Raw genomic sequence first — 24,951 nt, 5'->3', positions numbered from 1 at the left:
TTGGTGATTACCAAGTAATTAATCCCAAAACCATCCAGAGATTTGATTTCTTTGCAGGGGATTGCACTGAAGCCTCTAGGAAAGACCCAAATTACCGAAATTACCAGTTTCCATTGAAAATGAAAATTTCAGTTTTGTAGATATCCAAGATTTCCAGTGCCCTGTCTTTTTTCTTTTTTCCTGCTCAGAACAGCACAGTTCCTTTGGTTGTAGATTCAAGCCCTAAACCTGGGCCTCAGTTAGACCCATCTGTACCAGCACAGCATCGCTCTGCACAAAGGCAGAATGACTCACGCACGCGCCTATTTTTCTTTTTTCTTTTTTTTTCTTTTCCTCCCTTTCCTCATGGCTTAAAACTGATGATCTGTTTCATAATATGAAATGCAAGCAGATTCTGCAACCACAGCCACATAGCTCTGGTAAATTGCCTCTGAGCACCTCAGCATAAATCCAACGCAGGGCTGCAAACACGAAGGGTAAAACCCTTCTGCTACTGAAACAATGTCAAATTTGCCTCCAACGTATATTATATTTAGATAAAAGTTCTTGCTGGAAATGTACCAGGGGGAAGCACATAATTCTCTCAATATGTGAAGCCTAATGCTCTGCAGTTTTACTGCATAACAATAGACATGGCATTGACCTGCCAGTGAGCAGAGCAGCATATCCAATCTGTTCCAATTTAGAAGTTTCACATTGGAAAAAAAGAAAAAAAGAAAAAAAAAAAAAAAGCAGAAAACAATAATTGGCCAAGTGCCTTCTACCTGATAATTTTTTACTGTTTTCCTCGAAGCTTGGTGGAGTTCACCCAGATCTCTGTTTCCCTGGCAGATGGCAAACATGCAAAAAAGTGTACAAAACAAGCTTGCTTTTCCAAACGTGAAAAAAGTGGGAGCAAAACCCAATCAGTGTGCATACCACTGTGGTTAATGTGGTATTTGTTGACTCCGGAGCAAATTACTTGCTGCCACCACCTCCAGCTTACAGTGCTTTATTGCATATAAAATCCAAAATAATTTATGCCACAGCCTTACCCAGTAAGTGATATTTCAGGCATATGATTTGAGAACAATGGGCATCTTGCCTAGCTGAGGCATAAGTTAGGCTTTATGGGATTTGCCCTAGAATGCACAATCCACATTTTCTACAAAGACAAATAAGAAGTTTTCTTTCTTGTGGTTTTGGGCTGCTATATTTAATATGGCTTTCAAGGCAATTTTATATGTCAAATTGCTAGTTTACTGATTGCATCCAAAATCAAAATCTAAGTCAATGTGCAGTTTAGCCCAGTAGCTGCAGCAGGCAATATTTTTGGAAAAAAAACATAGCTTCAACTTTAAAAAAATATATATTTCTGGTGTTATTTTTTTATTTCAAAGCTGTATCCTCAGAAAGAAGCAAACAAGAACAAATTGATGATGTCAGGAAAGCACAAACTGAGTTACAATAAATCGTGTGTATATTCCTGACCTGGAAACCCAGCCTTCAATTTCACCTGCTTATCTACTTTCACCCTGGTTACCAGCTCTGGAGGCTTCTTTAATGCAGCACTCTAGGAAATAGAGAGCCTCTTAACAAACCAATGCTTCCACTTCATTTCCTCCACAAAGATTAATAGGATTGCTGCATTTTAAGAGTGCTGTATTTTAAAAGGAAATACAGGAGCATGAGGATAAGGTCTCATATACATGAAGCTTCTTTAATTTCAACCTGCTCTTGCTCCACTGAATATCATGTAAAGACAAAGACTAACAAAGTCAGCTCAGAGAATCACTTATTTGAGGAATGAAACATGAATATCCAAACCAACCTCAGACACACACCCTAATCCTCCACCACCCTGCCCAATCTACTAACAATCAACTTCCAGTATATATTTATTCACCATCCACCCTGACAAAACCAGAACTTTGTGAAACTGGAGATGGAACAAGGCTTTGGTTTTCAAAGATGACAAATTTCTGAGCAGAACTGCCTTTTGCACTCCTGCACTTTCTTCTCTTTGCAGCGTATAATGAAGAACCTTTGAAAGCCTTTACAGGGTATAATGAAGAACACTGCCTTTTGCACTCCTGCACTTTCTTCTCTTTGCAGCGTATAATGAAGAACCTTGAAAGCCTTTACAGTGTATAATGAAGAGTCACAAGCCAAGTGCTGAAAGGAAGAAAATTCCCAGTATCCCATGGATGGATATCAAGGACAACGCCCACCAACAGTGCTGGAGCCACCCTGAAAGGAGTTTTTTCATCCATCACTGAAATGCTGCCATGCCTGGGGTGGATCAGTGTGTGGATGGCTTCATACCCAAACCAGTGGTCCCTGAAATTCATTCTGGATTTGGGACAGAGATACTAAATGGGGCAGGAAGGAGGAATGTGGAAGCAGGAATAGCAGATTAGGTCTGTAGCACAGGAACAAGAAATGTCCCTGGACTGTGGACAGGGAGAGAGGAGATCACAGCAAATGGATGAGGAGCCTCCATCCCTGCAGGGCTCAGGATGGGGAATGGGGGAATGTTGATAGAGAAATACTGGGAGAACAGGGAAAAGGGAAATAGATCCTTCCAGGACAGGAAGGATCCAGCAAGGACAGTGAAAGCAGCAGCACTGGGCAAGGGGCTGTCACCACCATCCAGCCAGCTCCAGAGGGCTGTCCAGGGCCTGGAAAACCACAGCCCTCCATGACTGGTGGAAGGATTGGAACACAGCAGGTTGTGACTACCCAGGTTACACATCACTCAGTCACTCACCCTGGACAGAAGTGTTCTGTGCTCTGAGACACCTACAAACAGCCAGAACCCAGCATTTTTGTTGCTTGCTCCATTGAAGGTATGGGTGTCAGCATTAGTCTGGTCTCTGTGAAGCATCAAAACTGCTCTGTCTTTCCCAGGATACTAGAGATTTTAATTAAATTACTATTGCTCAGAGCCAGACAGGTCCCTGGGGATGTCTGCTGCAGATTTCAGAAATACAGCAAACACTGTGCTGACCAACAAAGTACGAGGCATGTATCTGCACACAGGGAGTCTGGAAAAATAATTTTACAAGATAATTACTCAGATAATAATAGAATAATCTTTTTTTGTCGACTCCTCCCAGCATAAAATATGCACTAGGAGGACACAGCCTTTACATAGCACAGCAGACTACTGAAAAAAATGCCACAAACAGGGTAGCAGATGAAATGCAAGACCAGAACACGCACCAAAACAGACCAGACTGTGAACCCTTATGCTAACTGAAATAAACCACTTGAGGGGAAATATGGCATTACAAATACATCCAGTGCTACAACATGTGGTGAATGGAAAAAAAAAAGTTAATGAAAATCAGATGTCTGAACATTTTCTGGTACTGATTCCCCACGCACACAACTCACGGATGCTGTGCAGGTGTGGATTTTGTTTCAAGGGAAATTCATGGCTGTTTGCTTTTAGCATGGGCAAGCATCTCTCTCTTTCTGAGGTGTTTAAGAAGCCTACTGTCAACAGCCAGGGTGATTAGGAGACACTTTCAGTGAGACAGCAGAGGAATTATTAGTGCAGATCCCATCATTTGCTAACAGGATTAGGGGCAGATACATTCCATGCATCCCTGTGAAAGCTAATCCTGATGTGTCTTTCACCTTCATGAAAGGTAAAGAACCCTTCCATAAAACAGGTCTGTACAGACCTGCAGGGTCACGTCCAGCGCTTTGAACAGCACACTAATGTTACAACAATTTGCAGACATCGTATAACAGCACTGTGAAAATTAAACAGCTGGAAGTTTGAAATGTAGCCATTGTAACTACACCCACACAAACACAATAAAATATCCTGGCTTTATCCTTTCAATTAGTTTTCCCTTAGATGTGCTTGTTCTTCTCATATTGCTTCACTGTAATCCTTATTCCAGAGATGTTACTTGCAAGAAATTACCAAACTCAGTATTGGGGATGCTGTCTGGAAAGCTGACTGAGCTCATGAGAGCTGATTAATCACACTGAAAATACAAATCTAAAAGGCACTGTTCTTTAAAAAGGAGGGGAGGAGGACAACACTTTTCACAGAACTCTGGGAACAAACACCTCTTCCATTTCAGACTCACTAACAAATTATCCACAATTTTTAAGCTGTTCACAGAAGTATCCAGATAAAACCCAGGAATCACTAGAAAATCACAATTTGCTTGCCCTAGAAGTGCCCATAGCCTGGAGACTTCCAAAGGGACATAGGCAGCTGTAAAGAGGCACCTAACACAGAAACTGCCCTGTGGAGATACAGGGACAGGGTGCAATATCCAGTGTGATTTCAAACCACAACAGTTATTGTGGCACCCTTTTTGTAGTTGCTGCTGATAATTTCAGTTTCATTCTGGAAGAGCAGTTCCACACAGGAAGCCAGTCAGTAATTGCTGTTGCAAAATGCTTTACACAGGTGGGCAACAAGGTGGGAAGGACAGCAAAGAGCTGCTGTGATAAGAAAGCACTGCAGCCACTGGAAACAGACTGCAAGGGCAGCCAAAAGAGGATCTGATCCCAAAGGTGAGAGGAGACAAACCCTGATCGGTTTCCATCACCAAGAAGCAAAGCCATCCAACAGATTCAAGTGACATTTTTTACAGACAGGGTAATCGAGAAATTCATCATTAAATGTACACACCCACAGATGTTTAAACCAAGGCTTCTGGTATAATCCATTAGATTCTAGAAGTGAATGCATAATGATGGCTATTTTCCCCTTGTTATTATACTAGTTCTTGGCACTTGTTAAATTCTTTCCATCAAAAGATCTCAACATGTTTTACAAATGTTAAGCAACCCTTGCAACCCTTCTGACTTCTGTGTGGTGAGGACTATGGCTATTATAATGCCAGTTTATGGAATGGAAAAACAGATATATAGATGATTGTACTTCTTTTAGTCTAAACAGAGCAGACATGGCTCTTTTTTGGCTGCACTGCTTCACACCTGCTCCAACAACTTGAAGCTACAAGGAGCTCTTCCAGCAACTTCTGAAAGGGATGGTTGTGGGTATGTGGACTCTTCCTCCCAGCCCCATCTCCAGCAGCTGCACTGTGCTGACTTCCACTGCTGCTCTTGAAAGCACATGAAAGCCACTGACAGAATTATCCTGAGATGTCTTTTTCTGGCGTACTGAACAAGGAGACCTGCTCCCCTGAGCTCTCTCTGATCTGCTGATGGCCTGGCTCTTCTCTACATTTTAAATAAAGCCTTCTGTTGCTAGGTATTTCCAAGCCAGTAGTCTACATTTTTAAAAAAGAGGTGTGCCTGCTGGGAAATAGGAAAGGAAGGGCCAAAAGCAACTTGAGCCCAGGGGATCTTGTGGCCATGTCACTGCAAAAGCACCTTGGACTTTTCAGAGGGGTCAGCAGGGCTCAACACAGTCTGGAACCTTTTGGAGCACTTGGCTGTGAACTGAGATACACTTAAATGCCTGAAAGAATGAGAAATGGGGTACAGCATCATCAAACAAGGAGTGGAAACAAGGTGTGGCTTGCTGCCACACCCTTCTGCTCCTCAAGCTTCTACAGGTACAGAAAGCTCAGTAGGACTTGGTGAGGCAGGACTCCCAAAAGCTGATGGAGTGAGAAAACTGCAGCTCTACACCTGAGAGGTTTTAGTCCTAGAGAAACTGCAGGAGGTCACATGGGAATGCTTCTGTGAACCACAGCTCTCAGTGCTCCCTCTTTGGTCCCACAGGGGAGATGGGACTGACCTGAATGCCAGCCAACCCTTCCAACACCATCTTTTGCAGGACTTGGCCTTGATTCAGTCAAAACCTCTACCCTCTCACCTGGACTGAAAGACAGAGTGTTTTGGGGTGTCACTGAGACTCCTACATTTGCACAGCAGATGGATCCCCAGGAATAACACCAGAGAGCAGACCTTACACTGGATCCAACCAGGCACTGTTCATCCAAATGTTCTCTTCCCAGCAATCCATTGTAGCCATTCACAGACACACACCAAGTCCATTGCAAAGGAGATGCAACTCCATTTATCCTTTTATGAAAGTTCTCACTGAATTGAAGTCATGCAGCCTGAAGGGCACTGGGAGGGGCCAAAACCCAAGCACTGGATAGTAAATTTACATTTAATATACTTTTGTGAAAGTACAACATTTGTAAAGCGAGGATTTGGCAACGTTAAATGACAAATACTTGGCACAACAAAGAATTAGGACAAGTGTAAGAGAATTTAAATTCCTACTCACACAGAGTGTGGTCCAACATTTCAACCGAGATTACTGAGTAAACAAGAATATGGTCATTGTCTTTCTGAAGAAGATAACCTTTAGCAACTACAAGGTAACAAAAAGGTCTAGGGATCAGACTCTAAATTGGAAAAGTAACTTGAGACTGCTCTTAATTCAAGCTGCGAGTTATGTTCCTAAATACAGGGTTTCTAAGACTTCATTTGTCTCCTCTTGTGCTGCAGGTTCCTGTGTGAGGTCCTTAAACTCCCTTGTGCTCCAGTTCCCATCTGACTAACACTCAGAAACGTTCAGTGAAAAAAAACCCACGCATTTCAGGATCCAGAGCACTACCCACACCAAATACAGCTGTAACTCTGAACCCAAACACTTCCAATGCTCTGCCAATGACGTGCTCCTGGATGTACTTAGGGGTGTTTCTGCCAGCTCAAGGTGAGCAAGAGACAGACTGCCAGTGTTGGTGCATAGCTATAATCACAAACAAACAGGTTTTCTGGACATTTCACCAAAGTTTGCTCAAAATACCTCCACCCAAAATTGTTCAGGGGCAATAAACATAGGGCTGGGTGGGAGACACTGTCTCCTACCTCAGCACTTCACAGTGTGTTGGATGACTTTGAAAGAGAGAGAAGAATCCAAGAATTCAGGTAAGTAATTAACCCCCGTGGCTTTCCCAAAATGCCAAAGGACCAAATGCAGCTCTCAGACATGCACAAGAAAGGAATATTTGTTCTCAGCTGAATGGGCTGCAAATCATCACTAATGCACATGCAGTCAGTGGGAAGATTTCTCAGCCATATAGATAAGGACTATGGGAACACCAAGACAGCTCTGCTACAGCATCAAGAGAATTTTGTGAGTTTGGTAAGCCTTGAGTAAAAGCTATGTTTTCACAGAACAACAAAATGCTTTGCTACAGCCTTTATGGCAAATTTAACAGAGGAGCAAGGAAAATTAGTCCTCAAACTTCATCTTTCTAACTAAAGTAAACATTTAGCTGGTTTTGGAAACAGATGTGGCCTCTGCTAATTAGGCTTTTGGGCTTTTTGCAGTCCTGAGAAAGAAAACTGCTGACACGATGTGTCTGACCACTCCTGTTCCAGGAGGATGGAGATGACTAAGGCCAAGATGCACAACACCATCTTACACACCCAGAGCACGTGCCAGTGATTTTCCTCTTGCAGGACAAACAGAATCCTAAAATAAACCTCAGGCTTCACAGAGGAAAGATGAGTGTTACACAGAATACACACTCTGATTTAAAAATGGGATTCTTCTTTTATAGACATCACTGTGCAAGAGAATACAGTAAGGTCAGAACACACTTCATTTGGGCTTTGCAAAATAATCAAATAAAACACTATCAAGAAATGAGAGAAAGAGAAAAATAAAAAAAGGAGGGCAAAGGAAACACGTGACAATGGAGAATGTCTCTGTAGCTCATGGGAGCTGGAAAGCCAGGAACAACCTGAAAATAATCCCAGAGAATGCAATGGTTCCACCATGGCCATGTCAGCGTGTGATGATGGTAGCACACATCACTGAGTCTCAAACTGACACATCTGCTGATTCACAAACTCCACTAAATCAGGTGTAACAAAAGAAGTACAAACAAGCAAACAAAAAACAAACCCGAAACAAAACAACCAAAAAAACCCACAGTAAGGAACGAGCCAGGACAGCAAGAGTTGTGATGCTAAAAGGTACTTCTGTAATTACATCACAGCTGAACGAATTGCAGAAGGAATCTGGCAAGCCAAAAACCTCCTGTTCAGAAACATGTAATATATTCTTATGCTTAAAAAGGCCTGTGGGCAATTTGGCTTCAGCAAACCAAACAGAAGCCAGAATTTTACATCCTGTACTGTCAAGTGCGTTGGTCTCAAGGACACACCTCTAGGACAGGCCTCCACATTTCCAGAAGAATCGTGGGAAGAAAAACAAATGCGCATGGATGGCTTCTCCAGGGGCTGTTTTCTCAATTTTTTTAAATACTTAGCACACCATTTAGGAGATATTTCTCAATAATGTTCAGGCTGGAACCAGAATCATCTTTTATTTTTTTGTTCTGTAATACAGCAACATTTGCCTCGAGGACCCACATCAGGACCAGATCCTGCTAAAGACAGGTATAAAGCAGATTGAAACTGATCTGAAAAAGATTCAGAGTTCAGAGTAAAACTTCTTGCAGAGAGTTAATCCTATCCAGTTGGTAGGCAAGGTTCTGCTGGTGCAAGTCTTGCTCATGAGAAACTGAGTATTTCTCATTGTTGCTTAGTCAAGGTATGTGGAAAAGTGATGGATGGAAATTAAAAAAGAAGACAAAGTTAGCCAAGTCCCTGATCTTCAAGAGAAATGCTGCTGAGGAAGGGTCTGAATACAAACAGGCATCATGCAAAAAAACCCCAAACCCTACCAATCCCCCCAAAAAAGTTTGTTTATTAAAAGTTTGTTTAGTCCACACCTAATGGTGCATCCGTATATTTTGCTTAATGTGAGCTGGTACATCCAGCTCCTGCTACTAAAGCTGTTTATTTTCCTTTTCTGTTTTATTATCACCCATTTGTCTTTCACATCCTTTCCATACATTAAGATAACCTCAATTATGACAGGATATGTACTCTAGGATTGCTATGGTGGGAGCAGAGGAAAAAATTGCTTCACAACTGATGCCAGCAAATGTATAGTATTCAGAAGAAAATAAACAGGAGAGTGACAGAGAAAACTGGGTATTAGTGACTAAGTCAACCATTATTCCTCCTACAATCAAAGAAACACACCAGAGCACCAGGTGGAAAGGGGACAACCACTTTACATCAGTTTCAGTCTCCTGATGCAGCACAAAATTAATTTAGGCAGAGCCAATATTTGGCTTAGTATTCTTTTACCAAGAGACAAACAGAAACTAAGGAACAAAAAACCCAAAATATCAGCCTCTGCCCTCATTTGAAACTTTGTTCACCACAATTCAGCTTAAAAGTCAAGGAACTACATTGAGTTCAGATGTGAAGCCTGTACTTAAGCCTGGGATGTGCTGCTCATCTCTGGAATTCAGTATGCACATCCAAAGCAATTGGAAGAAAAAAAACAGATGAGCAATCAACTAAACCTTGTAGCTAGTACTTTGCTTCCTTAGTGGTTTTGGAGAAGAGAGAAATTGTATTGAAATACTTTGGCGTACAGTGTGATTTTTCTGACAGGTTCACAAACTGCTTAAATGCTTTAGAGGTTAAAAAAAAAAAAAAAAAAAAAAAAAAAAAAAAGCCCACATGGAAAACAGTTTTCCAATGTGCTCGCTGTTCCCCAAAAAGGTGATTACAGTATTGCACTGCTGGACTCGCAAAAATGTCTCGTTACCACATCCAGTTTGAGTGTCAGAGCGAGACTTCACAGCAGCAGCTGCACACTTGTGAAAAAGAGAAGGAAGAGGGGAGGGGAAGGCAAAAGGGGGAGTGGGGGAAGCCCTCCCTGTCTGCTCTGCAAAGGATTTGAGCTGCAGAAAAGAGGAACCGTGTCAGCAAATGCCAAACCAATGCGACACCTGCCAAACCGCACCTTATCCTCCTCAATCAGCAAAAAATTATCCACTGCCTGATTTCTCTTACCTCACCAATAAAGGGCTGGTTTTTTTCCCTTATTAGGACAGTCTCCACGCTGTAAAATTCCGGCTCTAATAAGTGCCTTTAACAATATGTGCTGCACATCAGCACAAAAAGAAAGCAGCTAATGAAAAGTAAAGCACAGAAGGAGAATAAAAGGGCTGAGTCCTAAATTAAAAGGACAACATCAGCTTAGTTTGGGCTCCAAAATTTGATCATAGATTTTATGAAATGGAGAATTAAAATTGGAAAAATGTATGAAGGCTAACATTATACAGATATATAATCATAAACTTGGCTCTGCAACATGCAAGCTGCCTTACTGAACTCAAGGAGACTTTTTCACCACATTTAAGAGCTTACACATCCCAAAATATGAATCAAATAGCCAGTACATGAAAATAGTGCAAGAAAGGGTTTTTCAAATGTTTTGGGGTTTTTTTTACAAAGTAAAACACGGATAGAGTGAAAAGTTGCAGTAAGCTGAGCCTCTGTGTTTCAATTATTTCAATGACTGATGGAAGTGTTTTTCTTGGTTGCATTTTTAAGCATTGGATTTAATTTACTGGACATAATTGACTTCATCTGCTTTATATGGAAATATATACATATATATGAACTGAGAAGCAAAGAGGGCCTAAAGTAATCACCAGAGAATTTCCCTGAGTTTTTCCTGTTTTACTGTGAATTGGGAACAGGGTGGATGGGGAGTGCAGGTTTGGCAGGAAAGGGGAAGGCAGGGGTCTGGAGAAGCAGGATAAAGCTCTACCACCCCCACCCACCACTGGCTGAACACCTATGCCAACAGTGTGGCTGTGGAGGAGCTATCTGGATTTAAGATCTGCACTAACAATGAATTTTCTAGTTTTGCTGAAGCAGAAGCAAAAACCCTTGTCAGAGTGAAGTGATATGGAAAATGTTCAGGGCTGGTTTTTTTGTTGCTTTTTTTTTAATTCAGCCTGGAACAAGAAAGCAAATCTTTCATGTAAGTTTTTTTCTTCTTATTTTTCTCTTTGAAATGTAGGTCAATTGGAATCACAAGATTTTTTTAAAAAGCAGAATATTTTATTTACAAAAACTGCAAAGGTGCAACTCAGTAATTTCTTACGTAGAGAGTGTAGAAAAATTCATTTAAAAAGAAAGTATTTCCTATTCTTTTAATTTACACAAAGCCAATTTCAGAAACCTGACATGAACTCATAACCAGCTCTGCTCTGAACCGTTCTGAAAGAGTTCTGGCCAAAACTCTCCCATATTTTCTAGGTTTTACTAAATTTACCTTTCATCAGAAGCAGTTCTCACAGCTCATTTCAGGCATTTGGATTCACAGCAAGTTCCTGGCTTGAACCAAGGCTTGCACAGGGCAGAGAATTTGGCTCAGAATTTTCATGAAACTCTCCCAAGTCACTTGTTCTCTGACAAAACTTTAGATGCCTGATGCTCGCAGTCTCGACCTAAGACTGGGGTGGATGCTCCAAACTCCACTCCAGCTCTGTGCTCCTGAGAGCTTTTCTTATGCTGAAAACAGCACCTTTCACTGAGGCAAGAAGGCTGCAAAATCCCAGATGTTTCCCTATAGAAACATCTCTGTCCTCTCTCTGCCACAGAAACTCCCACTCAAAAACGTTTCAGTTCTTCATGTAGACTTGTCCCTACTGGGGAAGAGCCACTTTCAGAAACTGAGACTGGGATCCTTTGCTTCCAAAACAGAAAAATAATCTCACTATGGGCAAATATCTTTGTATGTCTTGCCTGTAGTTACACTATGTCCTTCTTGTGTTACCTCAGCAATGTAAAAAGGCTTTTACAAATTAAGGATTCACTGGCAAACAGGAATGAAGAGCGTGGTCGAAAGAGAAGACCAGAAGGAGAGAGCTTCAAGTGAAAATTAACAGCATCAATTTTTGGAGCAGAATTAACCAGATAACACAGTGCCACCAACACCATTATCTGTGGAGGAGTCCTTTTCAACCCCTCTCTTCTCCTAAAAAATTAGCTGAAAGCTGTCTTGAACATCCAGACAAGATAACCTACAATACAAAGAAAATGCTGAAAAAAACTGAGCTTTCAACAACCAAACTGAAGTTTGAACAGAAGTTATCATTTGCTGGAAGAAAATATTCTACCTGTTGGCAAAGAGAACTTCTGCTTTCTCTAGGAACTTGCACAGTAAACACTTTAGTGTCCAGCACAGCGAGCCAAGCCAATCCCTATACATTTATTAAATAGACTTCATGTTTTCAGGCCAACTGGAATTTCTTGGCTCCACTGAGAGCTTCTGCTTTTAATTTCTAGTGTATCAAATGCTAACAGGATTATATTCAGCTATTTAGCAATTACAAAATTTTCTACAAATACCACAAGTCCACTGAAAGCACAGAAAATATCTTTAAACAACGCAGATGAAATGATCATATAAAGGGGCCATTAGAGGACATTTGCAAGAAGTTAACAATCACATTGTACCTCATTCAAAATAATGCAATAACAGACTCCTCCTTTTCTCTGGAGAGTCTCCAGACAATGAACTTATAAGGATTTTAATACTCCTTTTCTTTTCCCCTGCAATCTCCTGAGAAGCCATGAGCACTTGGAATGATTACGTTATGCCTCAGCCTGGGAAGGGCAGTATTTCATCACGTATTTGTCTGAGCAATGCTTTGAAGAAGCCTTTGTGGGTAATGCTAAAGGTGTCTTCCCTCTTTTGGCCTGAGGTCATGGAGATGTTTGTTACAAGGGAATAAATCACTTTCCAAGTTCTGGCCACACATTTGATTTCTCTTCAGAGTCCTTGCCAAAGAGAACTTTGCTTTTCTTCCCCAAGCATGCTACTGTGAGTCTTGACAAAAGAAACCCATGTCTGGTTTTCAAGGTGTGTCTGCTTTTGTTAGAAGCTGTTACAGGATCCAGGACTCTCAAGACACTGGAAAACAACACTACAGTAGCAACTGATACTTCAAGAGAAAAGGATTGTTTTTAAGGCATGATTTCACTGATTTTAGTTCTGAAATCAGTTCACTCTCAAGCTAAGGCTTTGCTACCAGCTTTTACTCCCCCAAAACATCAGGTATGCCAAGTAGAAAGGCAGCACACTGGTGGTTCCCTCTCCTGCCCAAAAGGGACTGGAGGAGAATATCACCCAGCAAGGATATCCAATGGCCCCCAGTATTTTAACCAAAACAGCCAGACCCTGACACACCTGACTAAACCAGGTCCAGCACAGACTAAAAAGGATCTCAAGGTCACCTCAGAGGTCCAGCCTGCACTCAGAGCAGCTCCCCACATCAGGTATCACAAGTCAATGTTTTCATCACTTATATAATCACTAAAGTGTCCAAATCTCACCCACTTTTCCCCTTCCCCTCTCTTGCTTTCCCCTTGCACTGAGTGCAGAGAAATTGGTGCTCCCCCGCGGCTGCTCCCTGTTCCCATATAGAAGTATGGGAGGGCTGGGTACTGTGCCTTGTGGCTGTATTTCACCACAGAACAACACACAATAAAATGTCATCTGACATGCTCTTAGGTTTTTTTGTTTGTTTGTTTTTTTGTTTTGTTTTGTTTTTTGGGGTTTTTTTTACCCAGTTTCTGAAATCACAATGAAGGATTTCAGATTCCTGGAAGGGACTTCTTGGAGGGGCTGAGTTTCGGAAATCCCTCAACTCCCTCTCCCTCCAAGAACACAGGATTTCATTCTGGAAACCCTAAAAAACAGGCACAGAAATCCCAGTTGCTCTTGAAAACCTCTCCCAAGCTTTAAACCAGACCCTTATATAAATCACAGCAATTTAGAAACATTGCAATGTCCTGTTTCCTACCCATCAACTCCTAAAGCGGACCAACAAAACAATACAGGACAGGAATGAAGCAGATTATATTACTGGAAATATTACACAGGCTAATCGATTTTCTCCTCTTGCTTTCCCTTCCACATTCAGGGATGAATGTGCCATGAGGACTTTATTTACTCGGTGAATTAAGCAATCTGAGTTATGAGAAAGCTTTCACACTAACTATGAAACTTCTGCAAACTTCCCACCAACAGAACTCCAGTTAGCAGCCCGTTCTCCCAACATATCCTTCTACAACTTAACAACTTGAAGTCTGCAATTCAGGTAAGAGAAATGCATTAATACAAATATTTTAGACAACAGAGAACAATATAGCAGAAAAAGAAGCAAAATAACCCAATCTACTGCTTATTCCCCAGTTCAACCAGCATCCCAGCAGTTCTGTTCCCCTTGCAATTTCCACCACCCCAGCACCAAAAGGCTAAATCCATACAGATATAACAAACTGGCAACTCACTGGGAAAGGCTTGACAGGTTCTGCCTGCAGTATGATCTGCTGATCATGTCTGCAGCGGATGAATCAGTGCAAGCTGCTGGCAGCTCCAGGGAGCAAATGGACGGATGATCAGGGCGTGGAATGAGATAATAAAAATGCCATTATCCTTTCAGGCATGCGAGACTCATTGGATGCTCTTTCCACCCCACAGGTTAACCATTTGGTTGGTTCTGCAGCTCCTGGAATGACACTCTGTATTTGCCTGTTGTCAAGCTCATTATCTCTCTTATATCCCCCTCCCCTCTGCTCTGTGATCATATGATTATTATTTTTTTACTGTAGTCTCTCTAATAGATCCTCCTCGTCATTTCTGGGCCCCCAGTTACAGAAATTCCTGCAGATTCCTCAGCTGCTCAAGCTGCCTGACAAACTCTTGCTTCCCGTTCAGCTTTCACAAGAAGGGATTTATTTTTGTTCAGCCTCAGCACTGCACAGAGGTGCCTTTGCAAGTACTTGCTCACAGGAAAGTCACATTCCAGCCTGCTGAGAGATGAGAGCACCCAGATATAAAATAATGGTCCAGGGAACAGTCCTCCCTTTTGATGGTAAATCACTGCCTAAGCATTTTGCAGGCACTTTCATCCAGTCTAACGTGTGAAAGGTCAGGCTGGATCAGACAGCTCAAGACTGAGGGTGATGCCAAACACAAACAAATCCAAGGAGGTGGGGAGCTGCTGCAAGCTCAACTGCAGTCAAGGTAAAACCATCTTTTGTTTAACAACAGGATTAAAACCAGGGCTGGAGCTGAATGCAGCCTAACAGACTGTCCTCAGTGTTCTTCCATGTAATCCAGCGAGCAGGGCAGGAAACAGAAATGCAAACAGTGATCTAAATGGAGGCACCATCAGTTACCAGTTCCACATGCTTGCCTCTCATACCCTTTCCCCTAAAGCCCAAAAATGTGAGCAAACTGAAACCACTTTCTGTGCAGTCCTGCAGCTCTTCCACCCCAGGCTGTGATGCTGTTCCCCCTCATCAGTTACCAGAGTGGGTGTGGATGGATCAGCACCCAAAGGGAAATCTCTACCGAGAGCTCTCCTGTCTGTGGGGAGGAAGGTGTGGGTTCAGCAGGTGGCACTCTGACCTTGGAGTGAGCACCCAGGCCACCCTCTGCATGAAGCCATGGACAACACTGCATGGCCAGGGGAGCATCAATCCTGACCTTTTTTTTCCTCAGAGCTTTCAAGAATCCAACAGCTGCACTTTGCTCAGGACACTGATATTAATTTAAGCTCTGCTTAAGTCCTATAGGCAATAACTGGATCTTTTTTAGTTGAAGTGTTAGGGCTGGGTCGAACTCAATGATTTTGAAGTTTTCTTCCAACCCAGTGATTCTGTGAATTCAGCTGGATGTGGTTCCAGCAGCTCCCCAAGCTTACAGCAGTGCAGAATTGGCTCCCATGAAAAAAGCTGAAACACTGTGCCACGCTTGCAACCCCTTGGAAAAGAAGTGGGAGCAGGATCTGAAGCAGCTATAGATCCTTGCACTTCATAATCCCTTTAATATTTGAAAGCCAAATGTTTGTTGTTTACTTCAGCATCTTAACCAAGAGGGATACCTTCAGTACACTGTGGCCCTGAGGTGAAGATCTTGCATATGGAGCAGGAAGAGGCAAATCACCTCCCAGATAATGTCAAAAATTCACATGGGCATCTGAAGCACAAAAAATGATGGGGCAGGAGACGTGTCTCAGCCTGCATTCCTTTTATGGCCTGATGCCTCAGAGATCTAGGACACCAAAACCCCTAAAGAAGACACTAGAAAGGAAAAAAACTAGAGCAAACAAATGCTAACCGCACTAGGGCACTTGTGAGGTGTCATTCATGCCAATGAACTCAAGGCAAATGGCTCTAGGAGAGTGTAAGGTATTGCAGCAATGAAAGGAACTACAGGGCCTTTCCTATTTTCTGAACATTAAAAGCAGTAAAATGAGGAGGAGGAGGAAGGAGACATGAGAGCTTTCCAAAAAGGAAATTATTACTGGGAGGTTCCAATGTCTACTCATACTAACAATAAGAATGTCCAGAGGTCATCCAGAGAGCCACTTAGTATATTGTTTGTTATTTTTACTTTAACCATTCCTGCAGGCAAGGCAGAGTTTTCAGTGAGCTGATCAAAAAAGCCTGTGAATATTTTTTGCTTTTGAAATGACAGTGAATTTGGAACCTGACAGAGGCATATGTCCAGACCATTACTTTCCATATGTAGATTATTCCTTTCTGTACCTATTTGTCAACAGGGAATTTGCTGTGATGCTCACTGTTCTGGTGCTGTTATTCACATACCTTCATGTTTCTTTAGCTGTTTGGTCCATGTTGAGGCAATTTAAAAACAGGCAACTTACAGAAACATACCTGATTGGATTCAGAGACAGTGAATAGCTCTCCCTGCACTGCCCCTTCTCTGTGCCACAAGTCTGAAATAAGCAGGCAGACTTGTAGAGAATTTTGCAGAGCTACTGGCATTTTGCAAGAGAACAAATGTTTTTTAATGAAAATCCATTCTAATGACATAAACATCTGCTCCTTATTTGAAGAATATTTTTAACTGTTCCCTCCCTGGGAAAATGGAAGATGCCACAGTCTCTTTCATGTTCTCACGGAGTAGACAAACTCTGCTGGTTTTTTTAAGGTCTGTTCTGAAATGCCCCAGTAGAGCTCACTGCAGGGAACTCAGTGCCTGCATCTCACAGGGCAAAAAGCATCTGCATTCACCATCCTAGGAGATTTCATTCTAGGACGCTGGCATGTGAACAGGGAATTTATTTCACAGATGAACAACACTTCGTGCATTAAATCACATGCTGAAGGTAAAGTCTGGCAGCTCATACATAAGCTCTTGGAGTGTATCTCTTGAGCAGTTATAAAAACAAGACTATGTACTTTGTCATCAAATAATGCTGAGCTGTCTCTTACTATGTATTTTTTTTTCCAAGTCAAGCTGTAAATATCTCAAGTAAAGGAGACTCTGCCATTTCCCAGTCGTAAGTTTTCCAAGCTCTTTCAGGATTCAAGACTAAGAATCAAACCTACAGCTATGATATCTATTCTTCCCTTCATTCTTTAACTCTATCCCATATTTACAACTACTTGGGTGCCTATAAAGAGCAGCAGTGTTCAAAAAATTTAGCAGTGTTCAATGAAACCTGTGAGTACCCAGCTATGTATGTGGATTTATGTATTAAAATACACACTCAAATTGAAATATGTAGGTTTGGGCATCTGCATGTGCAAATCATGGAGCCACACACAAGCAGAATTTGCATGTTCACACTGACACATTACCAGGTAGCAAATGCCTTATCAGGAGACAGAACTATTTGCATAGACAGGTTCTGCAGGATTGGGAGCACAAGCCTTGTACATTAGAATGCAAGAGCCTACAGCCCACAATTATAAACACCTCCAAAATATGTAGCTCCAGATAAGGCCCATGTAGAGTCCATGCAGCATTCAATCCTATCTGCTTTGCTGAGACAGGATGGACTTGGACAGTGTGGGCAGGAGTCTGGTCCTTAACAGGGAAGAGAACTTAATTTTCTCTGACTGTCCTCAGTTTTTGAGGTAATATTATCCTGCTTTTCACATGGAAAAGTTACTGACTGCATGTATGGCTGTAACAGTAAACAAAACAAACTCCAAGACAAGTGTTAAAATCATATTCCAAGAAGAACTATCACTGCAAATTGAAACTTGAATAGACAAACCTATTTGCTGCTGTTTGCATTCTCTATTGGTCACTTTTGGGGAAATGCACAATCCAGAAGTAAAGAAGCATCATATTCCCTGGGTGTGAGAGACCATTTCCACAAAAGCACAGCTTTTGTTTTATGTCATGTTTTCACTGCTTTCAAATAAACATGGAGATCCAAACAACAGTCTCCATATACCCACCAGGATACAGATATTTTTCTGGACCCCAGACAACTGGAATGAAGGAAAGTGGAAGGGGAAAGGAATCACAAAGGCTTTATCACTTCTCCCCATGCCCTGGCACTGCCACAGGTGAGGGACAGCCTCTGAGCAGGAGCTCATTTCTCTCAGGAAAAGCTGTGGTGAGTCTCCCCACTCAAATCCATGCCCATTCTTTTGTGTTTTATGCATTTCAGGGACACATGGCAGTTCTCACAGCAATAAAAAGCAATCTATTATTTCGGCTTTCAAGCTTTAAAATTCGCTGTCTCTCATTTATACCTGAATTATAATAGCTATTAATAAATTTCAGCTTTATCAGTGGGAAGGATAACACTCAAAGCCCAGACTTGTAGGACTTCCGCTCACAGCCATGTAGGATAATACTTGCAGAGCCCACAAAACAGAAATCTGCATAAAGCTGCCAGTAATGTAGATCTAATTTCTCTTTGCCCCAACAGCTTTTGGCAATAGGTAATTTCAACAACAGGCTTTATAGGAGATTATTGTTATTTTTAAAATAATGGAGGCATGCTGCAAAGATAACTATTCACTTCAAGCTTGGCCACAAAAGCCAGAAGGAGCCACAATGTGGTAGGTGTGATACAAACAGAGATGATAGATGCATCTCCAGGCAAAACAGGCTCTGCCTTGATTTTACTGCTGAGAGGGCATGGGTGGAGGACTCAGCTCCTTAACAGACAGATCAGTAAACAACAGCAAACTCACAGTGTGAAATGTTGGATCTCTTCACCCCTGTGTGCCACCACATGCCAGCAAGAGCATCCAGTCTCTTGCTCCAGTCTGAGCCCAGGCTTTGGGCTTGATCCTTCACTGCTGGGAGAGCTTTATATGAATGTGAGCACACATGCACACAGCTCTGGGAGGAGAAGAGCTTTTCCTGCTGGAGGAAATGCTGGAGAACATGGAGATGTTCCTGTTCCTAAAGCTCCTGTCTTATGATACTCTGAATTTTACTGGTGAGCAACATCCAAGCCCCAGTCAGGATCTCACTTCACAAACAACCCCATAAACTCAGCTGGCAAAAGCCATCCAAACTCCACCAAAGACAACAATTGTTCAACAGCTTATGCCACCTGAACAGCTCAGAGGTATTCAAAATGCAAACTTGACCAGAAACACTCAGTTTGGACCTTTGTTATCCCTGAACTGAAACTGGATCCTCAGACCAGGCCCCCTGCTTCATGCAGGTTAATGCTCAGTTATGCCCCTGTGTGACTGGACCAGTCATTTTTAATATCTGGTACTGGCCCTTAGGTGTTTTAGAAGCAGCTTTATTTCACTAGCTGCACAGGGATTACCAGCTAACCGGATGCTCCCAGGAACTTTTGGAGAGCAAACAGTGTCAGTTTATTTAATAACTTTCAAAGTGAAACTAAAATCTTGTCCAAATCATGTCTCTTCTGATTTAATTAAAAGGCACCACACATACTGCACTGCTCTGTTAATCATTAACAAAGTTAATTCAAGACAGAAGATGACTCTTTTCTTTCCTTCAAAAGCCTCCAGCCAGCAGAAAACTTAAAAAAAATTCCATAAAAAGACCAGTACAGTATGATTTTTGCTAGAATGGTCAACATTTCAGTATGCTTTTTCCCTTTCTTCTGTATTTCTAATTCCTACAGGAATGTATGTTAAAAGAGAGGGGTTGGGGTTTTTTTCTCTTGGTTGGCAAAATACCTTTCCTAAATTTTCTAAATATTGCCTGGTATTTGCGTCAATGTAACAGTCATTGGGTTTGACAGGAATCAGATTGCTAAACCCACACAAAAATGCTTTGGAAATTAGGAGCTAGTTATACATTCAATTTCATCCAAATCCACTTTAGCAAACTGGCAGAGGGTGGATCTGAACTGTCTCTGTTACTCCTTCACTTCCATGGTTCACAGCAGAGGTTTCTTCAGCAATCTCCACGCTGACTTTGAGACTCACAGCTCCTGCTGTGATAAATCTCCTTAGCACTCCCATCCCAACCCATTTTCAGGTTCCAAGATGAGCTAGCAATACATCAACATATTCTCCCTGTGCAGCCTTGCCAGCTTCTTCCATGGAGGAACCAAACAGGGCATTAAATGATTTTAGAAGCGCAACACTCCATGGACTAGTCAAGAAACAGGATATATCTAACACCTGTTTTCTCAACAGTTCTCCTTTCTTGAAGGAGACCAAAACATAACCACACACACACACAAAAAAGGTTTCTTTACTTTCTTCTCATCCCAGGGAAATCTAAACACAAAATCTTCCAGTCTCATCTGTACAATCTAATGGGATTTCCCTCGTGAAAGCAGCAAAGGGTAGGGGCTGAACACTTCCACAAGCCCTGTCATATCAGATCAGGATGGTGCTCCATCAAGGCTGGATTCTTGCCTCCAGCCATGGCTCATGCCTAACATTTTAGAGGAAAGCAGTGGGAAAAGGAAAAATGTCAAACCCCACTGCACCTGGCCCATGGAGCAGCGTTCTCCCTGCACAGTAGAATTCCTCTCTGCCCACTGCAGGCAGGCAGCTGGGGCTCTGCCACATCCAGGCCTTGCAGGCTCTCAAAAGAAGGAAAAAGTGATTTATTGTGTGGTTAAAGACACAAAAGGGCACCAAGAAATTAAAATTGAATCACCATAGCGTAGGACATATTCTCAAGCTGCGTCAAGGGGGGTTAGGTTGGACACTGGGAGGAATTTCTTCACAAAAAGGTGATTAGACCTTTCTGTGATTAGACCATTAGAAAGGTGATCAGCATGCAGGGAGCTGGTGGAGTCACCATCCCTGGAGGAGCGTAAGAAAAGGCTGGATGTGGCTCTCAGTGCCACGGTCTAGTTCACTGTGGTGTGTGGTCATAGGCTGGACTCAATCTCAGAAGTCTTTTCCAAATTAATTTGTTCTGTGACAAATGTTCAGTAATTGCATCACAGCATGTGCATCAAGGGCATAATGATCTGAGAGCTTAAATTACTTACATTTAGTGTAATAAAAGACCCAACTATATTTTTTCTCTGTTATTTCTCAGCATAGCCAAGTGTTAGTACTTGTTTCTGCACTGAAGTACCTGGAAGCCGTTGTAATTTATAAAAACACCATGTGAACAACTCTAATTTTAGGCACTCCATATCTACTTCCTAGCTTCTGCTGGAAAATGGCTCTCTGGCCACACCTTACACCATCAGGGCAGGACAGGTCTGAGCCAGCTCTGGAGCCCATGGTTCTTCCCACCTGCAGTGACAGATGACAGCAGGAAAAGCAGCTGTGAGTGTTCACCTGTGTTTAAGGGAAACTGGAAAAATGCTCAATTACTTCCTTCTCACCATCTTTGGAACCCAGCAGCTTGACTACCTCACAAGGATCAGCATCCCTGTGCATCTCCTGGGTCTCCCATGTCCCTGCACAGTGTTCTTAGGGATTGGAGGTGGGTATGAACACAGACCTTTGCCAAACTTGCACCACCAGCCTGTAGAGGTTTCTGGCGTGCTGCAAGAAAGGGTCTGAACCTCAGCTGTTCTTTTGCTCCTCAAAAAACAGGAAAATCCCCTTTGCCACCACTAAACATAAAAGAAATCCTTGTCAGCTCTCACTGGCTGGGATGGGTTTGCATTCTCTGCAATCTGCCACTAACCAATATCCTCCCTTTAAACTCAGCTCCTCAAAGAAACTGAGGAAATTGGAATAACTGACAAGAGGCTTAAGAGAAATGTAGCCTTCCCCAAAAGAGCTGACAGACTTGTCTTCAAGGAGATTTAAATAAAATAGCTATAAATGAGTCAGCAGCAGACCAGTATGCAAAGAGAAATATCAACCATTGGCTACAAAGAAAAATAATTTCCTTTTTCCAATGGCAAACCTCCCCTTCAAGATCTGCCAAAAGCTGCAGCCTGAGTTTTAGAGCTGTGGCTGTACTTTCATGTCCTGATGATGTTTTGTGCCCTGAGACGTGGCTTCAGAGTGTCACATTTTATGAATAAACCTCATGGGATGGGAAGGATTCCAGGAACTCCTCCTGCAGGGGCTCTTACAGGAGTTGGAGGTTCAGGAGAGATTAAAGCATATGCAATATTACAAACTTCCTCCCAAAATTAGCCATTATAACAGGAACTTACCCTTCCAATCTAAACAACTTACATCCAGAAAGTGACTTTTCTATCATTCCATGGCACAGGCAACTGAAGACAAACCTGTTCACAGGGCATCACCTTCGCACCTAGAGATCTTCTGACATTTCAAGGTTTCCATGAGAATAATTAGAAATATCTCACTAAAAGGGCCACTAGACATTTTAGTTCATTAGAGCTCTTCAAAAATATTAAAAACATGTTTAAAATAAACATTTCAGTAAAGTCTGAAAGAAAGAAATTAGAGGCATTTTCAAAAACTTGGCAGGATTTCAAGCACTTCCAATACCTGAAAGCAATTTTTTTTTTCTTTTGGGAAATGTTTGCAGCTTTTTCCTCAGTGTTCATTTATTTACACTGAATCTGCTGTGAAATTCTAACCTTAAGACTAAAAAAGGATTTCAGAATACAAAGGAAGTAGAAAAATCCCTTCAGCTCCAAATGCCAAGGTAGAACCAAAAAGCAGGATGGAAGCATTAAACCACTTGTTTAATTCAAATTCAATTTGGTCTGGCAACAGGTAAGCCAACAACTATTGATGTGATGTTCTGTGATTTAACTTAGCTCTTTTTTAATGTTGGAAATACACAGATGGGAGAAACTGGAGCAATTCCCAGAGGAGATGCCACCCCTTTGACAGTGGGAAGGGATCAGCAGCAGGTCCTGCCTCTCTGAACACCACCACGGACAAAGACTCCTGCATCACTTGATGCAATTTTTGTTAACATCCACAACACTTAGGAACTTATACAAAAACTTCTGGCCTGGACCAATTCTGAACACAAAGATTAATAGGTAGTAGATGTTTTGGGAGTGTAAGAAACTGTACAGAAAAGAAACAAGTGTAGATCCTTTGCTGGTATTTTATTCCTATCAGCATTATTTAAAATGCATTCTTTTTAAATACAGTCTTTTTCCAAAACCCAACTTTGTCCACACCCTTCCATTTGAATCCCAAACACATTTTTTAAATGTGTACTTCTTAAAAACACAAAACCCAGACTATATACGTCTGAAATAACCCAATCAAATTATGGGATGTTTTCTTTCTCCATTCTTCCTTAGTAGGAAAAAAACGAATAATAATATTCACTAGACAGGAGACTATTTTTATGTTTACATTTTTATAAATTACAAAAGCAAAATAGGGACAATTTCTCAACCATTATAACCTTTTGTTATATTTTTTCCTCTAAAATATTCCCTGAAAAAGACTTTTCACCTGTGATAAGATATGACATGCAGAATTTCAGGCGATACAAAATTCTTTGGAGAAAGTAAAGAGAAATTGGTTGAACTGGGAAGATAAGCCCTGATCCTCAGCTGTAACTTAGTTACTCCTGGTGCACAAAACAAAGCTTAAGAGGTTAAATGTGGTTGTGAGAGGAGCATGGTGCCTTTTTGTTTTTAGAAACTCCACATTTAATTGAAACTGGAGATAAAGAAAATGATCCTTTGATGAACGACGAGCGGGGTCTGGCTTTAGGCATTTTCTTATCAAGATGGACATGTTGAGAACCCACCCACCAACATACCAGAAACCACAGTTGGCAAATGCTACAGCAAAGGCATTTCCTGCCTTCTGACTTTTAGCTGAGGGCCAGATGCTTCACAATCCTTCCTTAAAAGCACAGCTAAAGGAGTGGGAGTGCAGAGCCTTGCCCAGTCTTGCATGGTGTATGGAAGGGCCAGGCAGCATCCCAGCCATGCACTCAACATCAAACAGGCCATAGTTCCTTCCCTGATCCTCCGTTCCCTGTCCTCGTGGGAGGCTGGGCCAAAGGACTGCTTTTCCTACCCCATCACCTCCTAAGTTACAGTTTACAATTTAAACCTGTTGAATTAAGTAGTAATTAACGTGGTCCCCATCCATGTGATGTGCCAAAACACCGCAAAGAAAGGAAGAGCAAACATTACTAAACAGAGGAAAACAGAAGCTGAAGCCTAAAGAGAGGGCTGTGGTTTGCTTCAACCTACAGCTTGCTCTACCTACACCACTTCCAACAAGTTCCTTTTGGTTTTCTTTCCTCTTATCTTCAATATATAATAGAATAATTACTTATGTGAAATTCTTCAAAAGCACGCACCTCACATGGAAGTGAAACACTTCCAAAAGTAGGAGTTAGAACTTTGCAAAAAGGTTTTCCCAGTCAAAAATTACCACAGATATTCTGAAAGTTATAAAAAAGTATTCAGTTCCTGCCCAAAAAAAAAAGCAACCAAAACAAGCACAGGCTGGCAATTTCAAGCCTGTAAATACTGAATAAAGGAGAGTAGCTTCCATCCAGAGGTGAAGAACACAAAGCTCAGGTGCCATTTGTATGTGCAGCTCTCAGACAGACCAGAAATAATTGTAGTGTGTCTGGCTAGAGATACAAGCAGCTCTTTTCATGGGCACAAGATCCATGCTTACCATGATAACCCCTACTCATAAAATCCATATTATTTTATGTCAATCCAACACGTGCCATTGGACATGACTGTCTACTAAAATCAAGCACAAAGTAGAGGAGAAAAACCTCTTACAGGGAGAATACACCTTCAACATGCCAAAATCAGATTGCCAGGGCATCCCTAATTCTGCACACTTGGCCTTATGTGTTACAGTCCTTTGCTGCTTGATGAACCCCAATGTATGCAGCATGATGGATTGGAAAAATCAGTGATAAGGGAAAATCACAGTTGCAGACATGGTTCCTCTATCCATTGTCTTCCTGTGGCAATGTTATGTAGGGTGCTTCTTTTACACTTACCT

At 41.8% G+C, this 24,951-nt stretch overlaps 1 protein-coding gene across 9 annotated transcripts in view; it reads right to left on the bottom strand.

Annotated features, from left to right (window-relative positions):
* The window catches only part of CALD1 (caldesmon 1), a 174,790-nt gene that overhangs the window by 34,225 nt on the left and 115,614 nt on the right, over positions 1–24,951 (bottom strand). The window contains exon 1 of one of the 9 annotated variants that reach the window (XM_041398499.1): positions 14,122–14,344. The exons of the other annotated variants lie outside the window; for them this stretch is intronic. Within the exon in view, the coding sequence (XP_041254433.1) occupies positions 14,122–14,168 (47 nt within the window). The 5' untranslated portion in view covers positions 14,169–14,344. Of the gene's footprint in view, positions 1–14,121; positions 14,345–24,951 lie in introns of those variants that run through there. 9 annotated transcript variants of the gene reach the window in all.

This window comes from Onychostruthus taczanowskii, unplaced genomic scaffold (genome assembly GCF_017590055.1).
Source record: "Onychostruthus taczanowskii isolate IOZ18803 unplaced genomic scaffold, ASM1759005v1 scaffold15, whole genome shotgun sequence".
Classification (NCBI taxonomy): domain Eukaryota; kingdom Metazoa; phylum Chordata; class Aves; order Passeriformes; family Passeridae; genus Onychostruthus; species Onychostruthus taczanowskii.
The sequence above is the reverse complement of the archived record's forward strand: the minus strand, read 5'-3'. Positions and strand labels throughout refer to the sequence as shown.